At 45.5% G+C, this 18,141-nt stretch overlaps 1 protein-coding gene across 1 annotated transcript; it reads right to left on the minus strand.

Annotated features, from left to right (window-relative positions):
* Nucleotides 1–977: 977 nt before the first annotated feature.
* Nucleotides 978–17,855, minus strand: LOC118908143 (flavin-containing monooxygenase 5-like). Its single transcript, XM_057495189.1, has 8 exons — nucleotides 17,603–17,855; nucleotides 15,662–15,850; nucleotides 15,095–15,257; nucleotides 11,610–11,752; nucleotides 10,002–10,201; nucleotides 4,230–4,579; nucleotides 2,720–2,792; nucleotides 978–1,657 (listed from the first exon to the last, which is right to left on the minus strand). The coding sequence occupies exons 1-8, from the start codon at nucleotides 17,735–17,737 to the stop codon at nucleotides 1,303–1,305; spliced, it is 1,608 nt and encodes a 535-aa protein (XP_057351172.1). The 5' UTR covers nucleotides 17,738–17,855; the 3' UTR covers nucleotides 978–1,302.
* Nucleotides 17,856–18,141: the final 286 nt, after the last annotated feature.

The raw sequence follows: 18,141 nt of genomic DNA on the forward strand, positions 1-18,141 counted from the left end.
ACAGTGGAATATTACTCAGCCTTATAAAAGGAAATCCTGTCATTGTGACATAATGAATGAAACTGAATGACATTATGCTAAGTGAAATAAGCCTGACACAGAGAGAAAATACTTCACGATCTCACTTGTATATGGAATTTTGAAAAGTTGAACTCTGAGAGAAAAAAGAGTGGTTACAGGGAGCTGGTGACTGGGGGAAATGGGAAGGTGCTGGTCAAAGGACTAGGCATGCAGTTACAAGATGAATCAGTTCTGGAGACCTGATGTGTCATATGATGACTATAGTTAATAATACTGTATTGTATACTTAAAATTTGCTAAGAGGGTAGATATTAAGTGTTCTCACCATACACAGGTGAGTTGGTGAATATGTTAATTAGCTTGATTTTGGTAATAATTTCACCATGCACATGTGTATCAAAACATGACACGGCATACCTTAAATATTTACAATTTTTATTTTCAATCATACCTCTGTAAATCTGGGGGGGGGAACCTATTCTACAGAATATCAGGACTGAGCCCAGACATGGCTTACAGTATGACAGTATGAGTGATTGAATCAGAGACTAAAGTATTTCATGTCTCTGGTTAATTACAAAAGCCACCGTAACTGTTGCAAATATTTGCTACCCTTTCTCCGCGTTTCTGCTTCTCATTCTCCTGGGTGTTTCTGTAGAGTTTTGTGTATTTACTATAGAATTTATTCCATGTATTTTTGATAGTTTTAATAGAACACAGAATTATGTGTATTTCCTGACTTCTGTTATTCCCCTTTTCTCTCCATGGCATCCTTCACACCCAAAAATACCCCTCATAATACCTGAAATGACCTATTACCTCAGTATCCATGATTCTATATAATGTGGCTCTAGTAGAAAGGGTTTCAGATGAAGACATTTATTCACTGTTAACTCTTCTGAATCATTTGAAGAGATACTTTTTCCTAGCCTGTGCTTTACGAGCAAAACCAAAATCTTGCCAATTACAAGTAGCTGACAAATTGTTGTGTGCTTCTTATAAAGGGAGTTTTCCCAAGGAGAACTTGGTGCAACTGAAAACAGTTGTCATATGATAGAAATTGAATATGTACTTGTAAAGCAAAGTTTCATACAAACCACTTCATTTGAAATCTGTTGAAGAAATCTCTAATTTTTCCAAAATACTCATGCATGAGAAACATTGGACTTACTAGGTAATTTGCTGCCCTAGTCTAGTCTGAACTGATAGACACGTGCACATGCCCGCTCCGTAATTAGGTTTGTCACTGTTCGCCTGTAGTAGGTAATGATCATAGGAGGATTACCCCCTAATAATAACTGAAGCGAGAGCGAAGAGGAGCAGGGCTGCGCAGACACTTTTAAGCCAGAGGGGCACGGCGTCTGGAGGCTGCCCGCCGGCGAGGGCGCGAGTCCTCAGAGGCTTGATGATCCGCTCTCGCTGGGTCAGGATGGCGTCCCGCGCACCGGCCCACCTCCCTGGCCCCTGTAGGCGGTACTGGTACGGGGTGCATGGTCCAAAGAAAATCTCCACCGCCAGCTTCGGGTCCCACAGGAAGAGTGAGAACAGGTTGGGCTTCACTCCTATTTCAGAGGCGATCTCATCCATGTAGTCCACGTACTGCACTCTGCGCCTAACACGAGGACTGTTCAGGAGTCTGAAACCAGAAGGGAAAAAAATTAGAAACCTCGAGGCAGATGACAAGCTCCACGCCTCCAACCACAGTTTCCTTTAAACGTTGGTGGACCTTGTATGAGGGGATAATCCATGGGAAAAAGAATTAATAGCTATTGACGATTTCTCCAGTAAGTGAGAGATGAAACGAGTTTTCTTGTTTTCGGTGGTTTCTAACAAAATGTCCATGCAGTGGATTTTTCACCCTCAAATCTTTCCAAGTAGCTTGGACAATAATAGGTAGTTTTTGGAAGATTTTTGTCTTATTAATGATATTCATTTTCTAAATTCTGTACTTTGGCCAATCATTTGATTCTCATTCAGGATATATTCTCATTTTGGTAAATCAGTGGTGAGGAATATGATGTATGAATTACACAGGCCAGGTATCAGGTATGTGTGACATTAATTCAATTTTACATATTGCTGAAATGCAATTCCTGGCCCATCTTCTTAAACAAAGTTACTGGATAACTAACTATTCTTAGGATAAAGACATGATCTTAGAGAACAGGCTGTGGCACTCATATTGCAGATTCTCAGTGGATTTTTGTTGAGTAGAAATAAGTTACATTCCCAGCCCCAATAGTTGAGAGTAATATTCCAAGGAGATTTGGTACAACCTACAAACTTTTGACCTCATGTCAGAATTTTAATCAGATTTTGTAAATGATTTGCCAGCTCACTTCTCACAATGACTTACATACCTACTCCTTGAAAGAGTGAGACAATCGTCCATTTCACCTTACATTTCACATGCTTTGCATCTCTAAGGCTAAGATATGACATAAGTTTGTAATTGTGCACTGTGTCTAGTGTTCTATGAAGTTCCCATGTTGGGCCATTCTGTATCGATTCCACCCATAAACATTCCGTATATGACATTATGCTTGGTTGAGAAGAAATAAAAAGGTTAATAATGTGAGGTCTCATTTAGGCAGCTAGACTCAGATTCTTTGATGAGAAAAATGTATGACTACTTGATAGGCAAACAGCTCCAGCTAAACACTTTCAAATGACTTTCCCCAAGAAGCAAGTTTCTTACTCTTTTTCAGTTTTTTTTCTCTTCTTTCTTATGTCAGCCATCATGTCACTCACTGAAGGTAATTTGGTCAATCCTAGGAAAGAAATTCCAAATTTGAACCTGGCTTTCTTATTGAAGTTGATACCCTGGTGTCAGTGTGGTGGAGACCACCATGGGTGAGGTCGCCCAGGTATGGGGGAGGTGGGTGCAGAGTTGCTCTGGAATGCCCTCCACCCGACAGTGCTTTACCACATGCACATGCCACACGAATGTGAAGGTATGTCCTTTCAGGAGTTCACACTTTGACTTGCAGACCTCAAACCCCACAAGGAAGGATGAAAGGGAGTCACATCCAACCCACAAGACACAAAGTAGCATGTGTGTCGTCCCATTACCAGAGTATTCACTTTCGCTTTCCTTTAGTCAGTTACCCTTTTACCTTTATGTTATGACTTAGTTGACAAGTAGATATTGTAGCTACTAATCGTGACTCAATGTCTACTGACTGGTTTTGTTGGACAGAGATGTAGTCCTAATTTTCCATCCTAACTCATGGAAGGGCACCTTCCTACAACTCTCCTTGCATTTCTTTGATGGGTGACAGCCTACAGTTTGAGAAGCACAGAATGTTCCAGAAAAATAGGGGAAACTTTTAAAATGAGAAGCAAACAAGTAAGCGAAATGATTACAGTGTGATTGGCAACATTTCATGAAGTTAGGCTTTGAATCTGTCTTCATCAGTTTTATTCCCAACCTTAAAAGTAATGCTATGGTAAAGAACAATAATGATTATAACAGTGGCTGATCTTCATTCGTTCATTCAGTATTTATTGGATGCCCACAAAAGCCAAAGTGCTTATTGTTAATTCTTTCCACCCTACGAAATGCATGTAAGAATTCCCACTTCCCATAAATGAGGAAATTGTGGAGGTCAAGTGACCTGTCAAGATCATGAATCCACTATGTGAAGGAGCTGGCTTTCAATCCTGGGCTTGTTTCATTACAAAGCTCTTGCTCTTTTAATTGTACTGTGGTATGATTCCAGTTACTCTGTGGCTCTGCCATAATTCTTATAATTCACATAATTCACAATTCATCATTGTGACTCTGCCCTCTTTATATTTTGAACTTGCGAGAGAGACAAAAACAATGCTTCCTTTAGTTACGTTCCTTACAGAATGAGTCTTGCAGCGCTGGGAAGTGGGGTGACTCATTTTCCAGCTATGCTTTAGGTAGAGACCCCTCTTCTACCCCCTCACTTCTATCCTGTGCACCTCCCCGAAGAGCTCTACAAAATCATTTGCCAATAAGATGTCATTTATTGGTAGTTCAAGGTAGTAGTTCTTTAACCTTCATTTTAATAAGGAATCCTAAAGATTAAATAACTATCAAACCCTGAAGTAACGAATCTCAAGTGGCGAAAGCTCAGATACCAGTGAAGGTGATTTCAAGTATGTTTTGCAGCTGGAGACCTTGGCAGTGCCTCTGAAAGCTGTCATGTGTTCTAAGTGTGCACGAGGTCAGCACATACCCTTGAACACACGTGCAGCCCACCGGCTCTGGAGTTCTGATGTGGGCATGGTGGCTCCCACCGGCTGCAGGATGCCGATGAAGGCCAGCGTTGGTTTCTCTAGCCGAGGAGGGAAGACGAACTTAAACATGGAGAGCTGGCTGTCCAGAACCGTTGCGCTATTTTCCAAAAAGGGGAAAGAGAAAGCATATCCGGTGGCAAAGATAATTAAGTCAATGTCCTCTTCCGTGCCGTCTTCGAAGATGGCAGATGTCTCTGTGAACTCTCTCACATTCGGTTTTATCAGAACTTTTCCAGAAATTATGTGGTTGGGTAGATCATCACTGAAAGTAGCTTGATGGCTCAGAAATCTGTAGAATAAAAATGGAAATCCAGGAAAATCAGTCTATGTCTGTTTGGAAAGCAGCTGAGCTGAGAAAATACTTCTCAGTTGAGCTAAAAAAAATGAAAGACCTATGTTTTTGTTTTACAAAAGATTTCTTTTCCTCAATACTTTTTCTGATTTACTTACTAAATAAACATTCTATAATTATCAGAATGCAAATATTGATTTAATGCTTACTATACGCAAGGAAAAGATTTGGAAATGTGTTAAGTTTCACACAAGTGAGGCATTGATATTCCTTTCAAACAATTTTTGGGGGAGAGATTTTTAGAAGCAATTGGTTTGAAGTATTTGTGTTGGACCAGGAAAATTAGGTCATGTTCTGATTTCCATTTTGAGAACCCACATACCATTTTTATAAATGTTACCAACATTATTTAATTTTAACACCATTAGTAGTCTTCCTGCTTCCATACCCAACTCTCTCCAATTTCTCCCCCACTCAGCAGCTTGAGTGATAACTTCTAAAATGTAAAATTATTCCCCCCATGGGTTTCTATTTCACTACAAATAAAGTTCAAAGCTATCACCATGCCCTAGTCCTAAAATCAGTATGTGGTCTACCCCTGCCCCGCCCTCTCTGGACTTAGTTCCTGCCACACCCCCTTCCCCAGGGCTCCCGCCACACTGGGCTCACTGCCCTTCCTTGGATAAATCATGCTCATTCCTGCGTTTGAACAGTTCCTTCTATCTAGAATGTCATTCTCTCAGATCCCAGTCCATCTTCTCCCATCGTATGAGCCTTCCACAGCCACCCCCTCTAAAAGATTTCTCTTCCAGCCCTGCTTAACGTTTCCTCTTCACAGAGTTACCTCATGACCGTTGCATTAGACCTTGACTTGTTGGTCTCTGTCCTACTACGAAGGAGGCCAGCAGGAGCTAGGACTCTGTCAGGCATCGTCACCATTCCATTCCCCACACCCAGACCCTACTTGACCATGTATTAGGAACTCAGAAATACTTGCTAAGTTTATCCAGGCTGTACAGGTACTCAGTTTTATCCGTTTTTCCATTTATACCTCACAAAAGACAGGTGGATAGGGATTACATTTTACCAACATAAAAAAAAAAGAGAGGAAAAATACATAATTACCCTAAGGTTATATGGAAGGTAAGCACTATAGGTTTGTTAATAAGACTAGATGGGTCTTGGCAGGTCCAGTGATGTTAACTAAAATATATTTTTTATCAGTGAAGACAAAATGGCTTTAGCATTCATGATTTCAATGAAATATTTTAACTGAAGTGTATTTCCAGGCATGCTTTGGAGATATTGTAGGCTTGGTTCCAGACCACTGCAATAAAGCGAGTATCTCAATAAAGTGACTCAAGTGAATGTTTTGGTGTCCCAGTGCACATAAAAGTTATGTTTACACTATACTGTAGTCTGTTAAGTGTGCAATAGCATTATGTCTACAGAGACAAAGTACATACCTTAATTTTAAAAAACGTATTGCTAAAATTGCTGAATATAATCTGAGCTCTCAATGAGTCATTAATCTTTTTGCTGGTGGAGGGTCCTGCCTTGATGTTGATGGTTGTTGACTCGTTAGGGTGTGGTTGCTGAAGGCTGGGGTGGCTGTGGCAATTTCTTAAGACAGCAGTGAGATTTGCTGCATCGAGTGACTCTCCTTTTCACGAGTGATTTCTCTGTAGTATGTGATGCTATTTGACAGCATTTTACCCACAGCAGAACTTCATTCAAAATTGGAGTCAGCCCTCTCAAATCCTGCTCCTAAGTTTATGGAATGTTCTAAGTCCTTTGTTGTCATTTCAACGATCTTTATAGCTCCTTCACCAGAGTAGATTCCAGCTCAAGAATCCACTTTCTTTGTTCACCCATAAGACCTCCTCCTCTGTTCAAGTCTGATCATGAGATGTCAGCAGGTCAGCCCCATCTCCAGGCTGTGTGTCTGAGTCTAGTTCTCTTACTGTTTCCACCACATCTGCAGTCACGTCCTCCACTGAAGCCTTGCGCCCCTCAAAGTCATCCCTGAGGGTCAGAGTCAATCTCTGCCAAACATTTGTTAATGTTAATATTTTGACCTCTTCCCGTGAATCATGAATGTTCACAATGGCACCTAAAATGATGAGTCCTTTCCAGAAGCTTTTTAATTTACTTTCCCAGCTCCATCAGAGGAATCACTATCTATGGCAGGTATAGTCGTACAAAATGTATTCCTTAAATAATAAGACTTGAAAGTCTAAGTGACTGCTTCATCCATGGGGTGCGGAATGGCTGTTGCATCAGCAGGCATGAAAGCAGCACCAATCCCATTGTCCGTCTCCATCAGAGCCCCTGGGTGGCCAGGTGCATTGTCAACAAGCAGTAATGTTTTGAAAAGAATCTTCTTTTCTAAGAGCGGCAGGTGTCAACCGTGGGCTGAAAATACTCAGCAAACCATGTTGTAAAGAGATACGTTATCACCAGGCTTTGTTCTGTTCCCAGAGCACAGGCAGAGCAGATTTAGCATAATTCCGAAGGACTTTAGGATTTCCAGAATGGTAAATGAACACTGGCTACATTAGCCCAGAACGAGAGAGTGAGTCTGTCCTTTGAGGCTTTGAAGCCAGGCACCGACTTCTCTCTAGCCATGAAAAGTCCTAGATGGCATCTTCTTCGGATATAAGGCTCTTTTGTCTACACTGAAAATCTGTTGTTTGACATAACCACTTTCATTAATGATTAGAGCTACATCTTCCGGGTAACTTGCTGCGGCTTCTCCGTCGGCACCTGCGGCTTCACCTCCACTTTTCTGTTATGGAGACGGCTTTCCTCCTTGAACCTTAGGAACCAACCTCTGGTAGCTTCAGACTTTTCCTCTGCAGCCTCCTCCCCTCTCTTAGCCTTCCCAGAATTGAAGAGTCAGGGCCGTGCTCTGGAGGAGGTGGCTTAAGGGAATGCTGTGGCTGACCTGATCTTCTGTCCGACCACTAACACTGTCTCCATCTCAGGAATAAGGCTGTTTGGCTTCCTTATCGACTGTGTGTTTACTGCAGGAGCAGTTTTGATTTCCTTCAAGACTCTTCCTTTGCATTCACGCTGGCTAATTATTTGGTGCAAGAGGCCTGGCTTTTGGCCTGTCTTGGCTTTCTACATGCGTTTCTCACTAAACTCGTTTCTAGCTTTTGAATTAAAGTGAGAGACATGCAGCTCTTCCTTTTCCTAACCAGTTAGAGGCCTTTGTAGAGTTCGTAACTGGCCTAATTTCAATATTGTGTCTTGGGGAATAGGGAGGCCTGAGGAGAGGGAAAGAAGGAAAGGAGGGAATGGTGGTTGGTGGAGGGGTCAGAGTGCACGCATTTACAGATTAAGTCTGCATCTTATATGGGTGCAGTTCATGGTAACGCAAAATAATTTCAATAGTACCATCAAAGATCACTGATTACACATCACCATAGCAAATGCAATAACAGTGAAAAGTTTGAAATATTGTGAGAATCACCAAAATGCAGCACAGAGGCCTGAAGTGTGCAAATGCTCTTGGGAAAAGGACCCTGATGGATTGCTCAGCGCAGAGTTGCCCCAGACCTTCAATTTGTATAAATTGCTACATCTTTGAAACACAATGAAGCACAATAAAATGAGGTCTGCCTGTATATTCTTTATACTTGGGTGAATACATTCTCACTAAAGGGAAAGTCGTTTTACTTTCCTAATAGTTTAAAGCAAAATTTTATTCTATTTTATACATATTCATGTTAATCATATAATGTATGTTTATATTTATCCCACTTTTCCTCTTTTCCACTTCATGGGTATTTCTTCCTAGTTTGTACTCAAGGACTCAGTGAGACCCGCATTTCCCCTTTCCTCATGCCTATCATCCCTGCGGATTTCTGCCGGGTCTTCAGGTGGCAGACCTTCAGCCCACCTCCATCATTTTCATTGTCTTGTTGAGGGGATTTTTCTGGTTCCATTATGTATTTCTTGTGGTTCAGTTCCCAGAGCAGACCACTGTACATTTGAGATGCAGACAAAACATGTTTTGTGTACAACAGTTGGGTAACCTTTACGTATTTGCAGTGAACTTCCTGGTAAGTCTTGCCTTTTTTGAGCCTGGGGCACAGGGGTGGATAGGTTCTCTCTCCCAGCTCACCTGCTTGCCGCCTGTGAGGAGGGGCACACAGGAGGGGTCCGGGTCCCTGTGGGCTCACTGTCCCCGACACCACTGATCATTCCCTCTTGGGACTCCCCCCCTCTCCCCGTTTCCCTGCCCTGAGCAGCGATCTTTCCTCCTCAGCTGCCCTTCCTCAGCTGCCCCTCCCAGGGTGGCCGGTTCTCAGAGCCAGGCAAGGGCTCTGCCAGGAGCATGTGTTTCATACACAAAACACCCAGCCCGAGTCTGTAGCCAGCCCACGAGTTACCTCGGTCTCACACACCAAGCCCAGTATTTCCCATCTTACATCATCCCTGGGTCGGGTGTAGGCGACCAGAGACCACCCTGTAGCCCAGAGCCTGCTGGAATTACTTGAACCAGCCAGTCTTGAACTCTGTCCTGTCCTGCCTTGCCTCCCAGGGAGGCCTGGTAGAGGCTCCGGCCTCGCTTTCCCCTCGCTCCTCCCGTCTCACCAAACCCGGGGCTGCCGTGGGGCCGCATGGCTTGGCGAGTCCCCTTTTCCCAGGAAATCGAAGTAATAACTTTCTCTTTCAACGGCATTCACTTCTCCATGTCATCCCTCTGTCACCTCCGTAAATGAAAACCCCACAAGGATATTTTCAATATAGTCAGAAAATTAATAATATAACAGAAGAACACAAGCTTGTTGGGATTTACTATGTGCTGGGTACCAGCATCAGCGACACATGTATCTCCCTCTTTAACGCTCACAACAACCCTCCGCGTTGGGGAAGTGGGGCACAGTTCAGTGAATCTGACATTTCCGCACAGCGGGTAAGTGGTGAAGCCGGGGTTCAAGCCACAGCTGTCTGGACCCAGAGTTCTATTCAAGGCAAAAAGCGTGTGTTGCATTTCAGAGGCCTCTCCTCTCCCCAGCTCTCCCATCGTATTGCTGGAATCCTCCCAGATTCCCGATTCTTTAGGTCAGAAAAATGGTGTAGATTACGTAATATACTTTCTGCTCCTCGTTGACCATCTGAAGGTCTCAGAGTCCAAACAAGAAGTGAGTGGTTGCCCGAACACATGAGGGGCGGGGACACCCGAAGCTGCCCCCTTATCTTGAAATGCACTTTCTTTCCTCTAAGGCGAGTGAGTAGAATGACCCAAAGCAACAGGAGGAAGGAAGGGCTGCCCAACATTCGCCTACGGTAGTTGAAGCCTATTTTCAAGGTGGCAAAGCATGACCTCTGATGGATCCCTGAGTTCCAAATCTGACCTGCTGACAGAAGAGAGGCAAAATTCCTTTGCAAAAATCCTAGGACATACCTGTGTTGGGGTAGCAAGCCATAAATGCTGTGGTTAAACCGAGTGTTTAACTTGTTCTCTGCCCATCTGTTGATCAAGAATGTAGGGTAAAATTTGTTGAGGACAGAATTAAAGCGAGTGAAGAGAACTGTGTCCATCGGCATCCCATTATCCCAGACCCGGTTCCAGATCCAGGCGCCCCGCCTCGTGCTCAGAAACACCTAGGAGAGAATGCGAGTGAGTGAAAAATGGGTCACTCACGATATAACCAGCAGCTTCTCTTCAAAGGGTCCTTCTCTCAGGTTTTCAGCTCTGTCTCCTGTTGCTCAGGAGGAGAAATGGCTGAGAACTCTCTTGCCTTGTTTGCTTGGAGGGTCCCTGTGTTCTCAGACAGGTGTGCCAGCAGGTACAGGGCACTCCCTCACTCACACATCTGCCTGCGGCTCAAAGCTCTGGCCCTCTGCCCCCGCCGGCCTCTGGAGCCCACCCGCTCTCCCTCTGAGCCTTCTCCAGAGCAGCGTTGGATGCCCGCAGTGTGTTAAGTTCCAAACTCCAGATGAACGCAGTGGTGCAGTGAGATGCGAGATCAACAGATTGACACGTAAGATCACATCCATCTGCAGATCACAGTATTATAGTACCTAGAACACTAGTTAATCTGTCCCTAGAAATCTACGTATGGCAGGAATCAAAGGTGGGAGATGGTGTCAATAGCCACGTCAGTGAAAAATAAAGGGATTTTAGAAATACTTTTCTGGTTTGGTCATTTTTGTAAGTCTTGGCAGAGCTAATGAAGCCTCCACCACAATCTGATCATTCACTAAAGTTTGAAATATTTACTTCTTAAATTTAATGAATTTACTTTTAAACATACTCACAATCCCCGTTCCCTGTTCACCTATTTCATTAATCTCCCCATCTCCTCCCTTACGGCAACCAGCAGTCTGTTCTCTGTGACTGTGAGCTTCTTTCTGTTTTATTTGTTTATTCATTTGATTTGTTTTTAGATTCCACATATAAGTGAAATCATATGGTATTTGTCTTTCTCTGTCTTATTTCAGTAAGTTTAATGCCCTTTAGGTCCTTCTACATTGTCACAAATGGCAAGATTTCATTCTTTTTTATGGTTGAGTAATAATCCATCATGTACATGTCCCATACCTTTTTATCCATTCATTTATAGATGGACATTTAGGTTGCTGCCGTATTTTGGCTATTGTAGGTCATGCTATGGTAAACATAGGGGTGCCTATATCTTTCTGGATTAGTGACTATGTTTTCTTAGGTAAATTCCCAGAAGTGCAATTGCTCAGTTGGCTGGTAATTCTATTTCCTGTTGTTTGTGACACCTCCGTACTGCTTTCCTTAGTGGCTGCACCAATTTGCAATCCCACCCGCAGCATAGGGGGAAGGGGCTGTTTTTACTCAATTCTCACTTTTTTTTTAATTGGAATGCACTACCATGGTGTCTACCAAGAAAACAGGTGTGAAGAGTCAGTTAACAACCAGGACTGAAGTGGGGTGTGGGTACACACCACACACATTTCATACAATGCTTCATGCAATGCTCACGTCTCGGAAGGCAGTGGGCATGTTGCATCTCAGGAAAGAGAGTTTTAGGCAGCATACCTGTGCAGCTACATGACTGAGCTCAACCGCCAGGTCAGCTCCAGAATTTCCAATGCCGACCACAATGATCTTCTTTCCCCGAAATTTCTCTGCATTCTTGTATTCCCAGCTGTGGATATATTGGCCCTTGAACCTCTGGATTCCTGTGGACAAGAATAGAATTACCCAAGCTGTGGTCATTATTTTTTTTCTTTAACCACTGGCATATTCTAAAGCTTACTACTGAACTCGAAGTCCATTCTATTCAAACCTCGTATTTGCTGATCTACTGTTGCTGGTCTGTGGTCTGTGCCTGCCCGACATCCTCAGAAAGAATGAATCCTCCCACAGCTTTGTTCTAGACCATAAATTCTTTGCCCAAATTCCCAGCTTTCTAAGAAACCCAGACATCTCATTTCTGCCTCCCTTTTACTTATTTATACCTTGCCACGCCTTCAGAGAGGAGCCCGGCTCCAGGCTTATCCTGCATCCGCGTTATTTACAGCTACCAGACCCACGTCCTGTCTGCTTCGCCGGCCCAGGCTGCGCCCCTGTCTGGTCTCTTTCCAGCTCTTCCCAGGGCCCAGGACACCGTGCTGCTCACACCATTATCTCTGCCTTCCTCCTGGGGGCAGACGTTCCCACATCACCCACAGAATCTGAAGCTGAGGTGATGTAAGAGCTCCTTATTTTTGCCAGAAATGAGCTCTGACTTAGAGACCCCGTATGGCAGAGCCATACAAACTGGCTGACTTTGCAGATTTCCACTTTGTAAAAAGGACCCTGGGGTCTGTGCCGGGGGGCTTCCTGTGCTCCTCCTGTGACACTGGCAGCCTGTCTGGTCTGTAGTGTGGCTCAGTCCCTGCCTTCTTCCTTTTTTCTGCAGAATCTGCCCCAAACTTCAGCTCTCTTTTGGACTCAGCTCCTCAGTCATCACCTAGTGAACGCCTGGCATGCGTCTAGTTGTTTCCAAAGTCCGTCTTTGTCCAGATCGATTGTCAATCCAACTTCCGTTTGCAGCTGTGTCAGCCACTCCCCCCGCCCCGGCCCCACTGCAGACCCTCTCTCTCCCTGCAGATAACCTTTTCCTTGCTTTTATGAAACAGCAAAGATCTTAGGTTCTCTCCTCAAAACTAAAAAGCTGCTGTGCTTCCATCCATCCTTCCTCGACCTCCTCTCTTCGGGAGAAAATGTTTCCCTTCTGTTCCGAAATGAACCCTTTGCCATGCGGGCCAGTGTGGGAGGAGACTTGGAGGCCAAGAACCCCAGGCATGAATCCCAGCTCTTTCACTACCAGCAGCATCCGAAACGAGTGAGTGGAAATCACTCTGCGCAGCTTGCAGGCACGGCGCCCGGATGCCCTGAAGTGGTCCTACAGCCCAGGAAGTACTTGAAAAATAAGCCAAATGCCCTTTGAATGTCTTCCGTCCCATCCTGTTGTCTCCCGTTTTCAGTGAGCGCTTCTGTGGCCTGGGCGCCGGTGGCCCCCTCCGTCGCTCCCTCACCCCGTGGGGTCAGCTCTCCGGCAGCCTCCCTGCCTCAGGGGCCGCCACGCTTGGCCCAGGCCGGCAGCCTCGGAGGGTCCCTGATGCCTCTGTCACACGGCCCGTGCGGTGCAGCCGCAGATTCTGTCGTCTCTGCATTCAAGCTATATCCAGGGCCCGGGTACTTCGTGACACTCCGACGGCCACACCACCCTGTCCAGAACCCCCCTGGTTCCCCACGGAACCAGGCCAAGGGCCTTGTCCAGGGTCTGCAGGCCTTTACCACCCGTTTCCCCAACCATTTCCAGCCCAGCAGCCAAAGTGCTTGGAGCCACTCCTGTTCCTGACCCTCCGCAGCCCCACCACCTCGCATCACCTCCTTCTGCTCTTTCTTCTACGCCTGCCACGGAGGGGCTGTCGGGCACATGCCCTCCTCATGGCCATTGACATGCTCTTCTGCCCACATGCTGTCCCGCGACATCAGCATCGCTTCCTCAACCCTGCTGGGTATTTGCTCAAGTGTCCCTTTCTCACAGAAGCCTTACCTGGCCACCTTCTGTCATCTTGCGTCCCACCCCATCCTTGGCGCCTCCCCTTTCCCTGCACAGTAGCCACCCCCCCAGTTTCCATTCCATCTGTGTCCGTCTCCATCCACTGCCACGCATGCTGCTTGGGGATAGAGGCTTTGCCTATTTTGTTCTCTGCTTTGAGCTTCTCTTTGAGTCTCTGCTGCTCAACAGGTGTTCCTTGAAGACATGTCGAATGAATGAATACAGGAATATTGGAATCTCTAGTGAACTAAGCCCCGAGCCCATATACCTCTCTTGACCAGAGTTAACCTTCTCTCTCTTCCCTTTCATGGAACAGACACTCACAGTGGTGGACATGGAGGCAGGCTAGCATCTCCTGAGGACTGCAGAGGAGTCTCAGGTGCCCCCCAACCTTGAGAAGACTGAGTATATGTCCTGTTTCTAGAGATAAAACAGGAAGATCTCGTGCAGATGAATCTTTATACGCAGGGTGCTTAAGGTTCCAAATAGCAAATGATAGCCTTGCTGTCTCTTCTAAGATGTGTAGTGACATTGGCATGTAGCTATTTATATTCATCATGCCAGGCATATACATACACATTCAGGAATAAAGCTAAATCTTAATATATTTCCTGTAGCTTTGGTCTTACTATTTACTCCATACTATTATCAACGCAAAACAATTCTCACATTTTATCTCCCAAAAATAGCCTCATTTTTTAAAAATAGTCCAGACCTGGTGGTGATAGGGTATTAGTAATATTTATTTTCAATTTTATGACATTATGTGTTATCTGAATGGACCTTGAAACAGTGTGCATTACTTCAGTGGGGGCCCAGGGCAGGCCACCATAAGATGTGCCGCTTTGGCATATCGATGACTTTGAATTAAACAATGGAAGAAATGGCAGAGGTGGGAGGGCATCTCTGTCCTCTGTCCCCATCGCCTTGAAATCAGGAAACGAATCTCCCCTGTGAAAGACACCCCCCTGCTCGGGAGCAGAGAAGGCAGCCTTCTCACCAGAGGTAGGGTGTTTAGAGTATAGAAGGCTGCATAAACAGCAATGTTACTTTTACTAATCGACTGCCCCGACCCAAATGCTGTTCGGAATTCCTTACTAACTGAAGCTCCCAAACCTGAGTTTTCTTTGTCCTGACAATTCCTCACAGATTTATGTTTGCCTAAAGTGTATAAAAGCTGCCTGCTTTGATCATTGCTTTAGCCTCAATTATATTATTGGGCCTCTGTACATACATAATTAAACTTGATTTTTTTTTTCTCCTGTTAATCTGTCTCATCTCATTTTGATTCTTAAACCACCTAGCAGAGCCTTGAAGGGTAGAGGAAATTTCTTCCTCCCCAACACTTTATAAAAATAATATTCGTTTTAAAAATAAGGTGACTTTGGGAGTCACAAATTTTCTGCAAAAATAACAGCGGCAATGTTAAAAGCCCACACACCACAGTGTCTTAGCCTTCAGGGCGACATACCTGGGAAGTCCTGGAGTGGCAGGAAGGGCTCGCTGTAAAGACCGGTGCACACCAGGACCCCATCAAAGACGTAGGGCTCCTGCCTCCCTCCGGCCTCGACCACCACATGCCACTGTCCCGTGCACGAGAAGTCGGAGCACTTCCTCACGCTGCACACCTTCGACTGAAAACGAGACAGACTCACTCGTGGCGCCTCTTCCCTCCTGCCCTCCTGCCCAAGGGACTCTTAGCCTCTTCCTGTGAGTTAGGTTGGCCACGGCTACCCTCTTCTGGGGTCTAAAGGAAGAGTTCCTTGATAACCAGTTTACCTACCAGGCCTTTCTGAGTACGGACATAGCCCGCTTTGTTCCCAAGCAATACCAGGTCTGGCCCAGGATGGCATGTCAGCCCACCGGCCATACTCCTCTCCTGAAGGAGGTGAGGACAGCAGGCCTGCTGACTTCCCTGGAGGAGCGTGTGAAGCTGGCCCCCCGGCGGACTGCATGCCCGGCCGCACCCCACTCCGGCCTGGCCGTTGCGCCCACCAGGGAGGGTCCCCACAATGCTGAGGGTTTTCCGCCCACTCACCAGAAAGCGGATGTGCTTCAGAAGGCAGAAGTGTCTGACGTACATCCTGAGGTACTCCATGATTTTGGAGTTGTGCAGGTAGTTGGGGAAGTGATCAGGGAAAGGGTAGTCGCTGTATGTTGTCATCTCCTTCGAAGTGTTGCTGGTGGCAGATTCATAGATACTTGGCCTGCCACCTTGAGTGTCCTCCTACCAAGAAGAAAAGGACTCTGGCTGCCTTTCAGAACGCAAGAGGAACAGTCACAGGGTAAAGCCCTTCACCGGTCAAATTTCAAGGCTCCTGGGATGAACCCTTTCAAACAAAGTAGTCGCTTTCCCATTATGTTGCTAAGAGATAAGATACCTCGTGGTCAGTCATTTAAAAGAGCAAATGATTTCATTGGGTAACACACAGAACATGAAAGAAGGTGGGAAGAACACGAAACGGATATGAACAAAAAGTGTACGCAGACCACCAGGGAGTGACGGTAGGCAGGGGAGGACGGGGCGGTGCCTCTGCCCGCAGCACTTGAAGGGCTGGGGTCCCGGGCGGAGGGCACCCAGGAAGCCTGGCTGTTTGCAGCGACTGATAAAGCAGAGAGCATAACTGCACTAGACTTTCTCTTTCCCCTTCGTTTTTACTGGTGGTTTTCTTCTACTAACAAAAACAGCACAGGTTTATTATGTTTCATAGAAATTTTTTTTAGATTTTTTGATGTGGTCCTTGAGATGTATCATTGCATGGCTTGGACGAGGAAACGGACATCAAATCATTTCTCTGAGTCTATTTCTTCACGTATAAGTAAGTGCTCGCCTGCCTCACAGACTTGTTGTGGAGACCAAATAATGCCTATAAAATGCTTTAGAAACCTTTCACCAGAAATCAGCAATTGCATGCAGCGTGATCAGACCAGGGGTGGTGCACAAACAGGTACTGGGCTGCAGGCTGGGAGCTGGGAGCAGCTCTCCTAGGCGTGTCTGATTCAGTCTGGGTCCAGCCAGGGGCATGGAGTCCACTCTCAATATTTGAAGCAGGGAATGTAACGCAGGGAATTGGTCACACAGGTAACAGAAGACCGGAAAGGCCAACAAGATGCCAGTGAGACGTCCCAGAGGTTAGCAAAGGCAGGCAGCCACCACACAGCTGGGAGAGACCCTGGCAGTTAACAGGTGGGTGGCTCCCACCTTCCCTCTGCTCCCCTCCACGGCGACCATGGAGGCCACGTGGCCCAGGGCTGTCACTGTACGATGGAGAAGGGCCACTTGATCACATCGGACTTTGATACAGACCAGAAACTGTTACTGCACTAAGCTCTTGGGATTTCAGCATGTGTGTCTGTGGGACAGTTATGTTAGTTGCCATGACAAATGCATATGTATTATTAGGCTGGTGATAAAGCTCTAAGATCAAGTACCAGTATGTATGTGAAGCTGAAGCCAAGAGGGGATAAGGAGGAATCCTAAGAACTCTCAAGAAGTTAAAAGACCAGGTTGAGAACAGAGTTGCATTACTGAGAAGGAAAAGCAGAGAAGGAAAGAGAGGCAATCACAGAAACTAGGGACAAGCATCTCATAAAAGGAGTTCTGTTTTTAACATTGTTAGATCCTCTTGAGAAGGGAAGAAAAATTAGGACAGGAAGTCCATTCAATCTGACATCTTTGGGAACAGCAGCAAGAGTCGTCAGGCAGCACTGGCATGACCTTCAGGGAGCTGGACAGCGCAGAGCGGGCATGCGTTTCTGCTCAGGAGGCCCGTCTCCGAAAGGGAGGATGGCCGGCTGGACATCAATCATCCTTGGGGCAGGGAAGGACAGGTAGTCAATGCACAGGTGGAGGCACTGATAAAAATAATAACTGTGCTGGTAGATGAAGGGCAAGTTAGTGTTGTAATCCCTGCATTTCAATTTCCCAGATACGGAAAACATATCACACGTATGGAAGCGCAAATTTCCTCAAACTCACCTCATATCTCCACAGTCCTCCAATGTCATCGCTTTCTTCAAAACAGGTGGGCTGCAGTCCCTCCTCCAGGCAGATCTTAATGGCGCCTAATCCACTGACCCCAGCACCGATCACCGCGATTCGTTTTCCCGGCATTGTGTCCTTAATCAGGAGACTTACTAGTATAAAGTCAGACTCTTACTGCCATGTAACTTTTTCTAGAATGCAAGATCATCAGGATTTTTTGTTTTTTCTAAAATTGCTAGCTAATGCATTTAAGCCATGTCCTGCTCGAAGCTCTCTGGGTGACAGAACCCCTACTTCACTCAAAACTTTCTCATGTTCAAGTGCAGAGTAGATTGTTTTAATAAAAATGTGACCCCTAAAGTTTTCTTGGTCATAGGACTTTATTTCTACATTTCTTTTTTGATAGCTTCCTTTTAGGAAGAATATATTTACACACACACACACACACACACACACACACACACACTTCTCCATGTGCAGATTTTGTCCAAACTTTTCATTCTTTCTGCTACTTTATCTGCTTGTTGAAACCC

The sequence above is a fragment of the Manis pentadactyla genome, chromosome 19, assembly GCF_030020395.1.
Source record: "Manis pentadactyla isolate mManPen7 chromosome 19, mManPen7.hap1, whole genome shotgun sequence".
NCBI classification, from domain to species: Eukaryota; Metazoa; Chordata; class Mammalia; order Pholidota; family Manidae; genus Manis; species Manis pentadactyla.

What these genes read in the sequence shown, in the direction of transcription:
- LOC118908143 (XM_057495189.1), bottom strand. Translation starts at nt 17,737, where the DNA reads ATGCCGGGAAAACGAATCGCGGTGATCGGTGCTGGGGTCAGTGGATTA. An exon ending in GCCACTCCAGGACTTCCCAG is followed by an intron (nt 11,753 to 15,094) that starts GTATGTCGCCCT and finishes TCTTGTCCACAG; the next exon opens with GAATCCAGAGGTTCAAGGGC. An exon ending in AGAAAAAAAACTGAAAAAGA is followed by an intron (nt 1,658 to 2,719) that starts GTAAGAAACTTG and finishes TTCTGGTTTCAG; the next exon opens with ACTCCTGAACAGTCCTCGTG.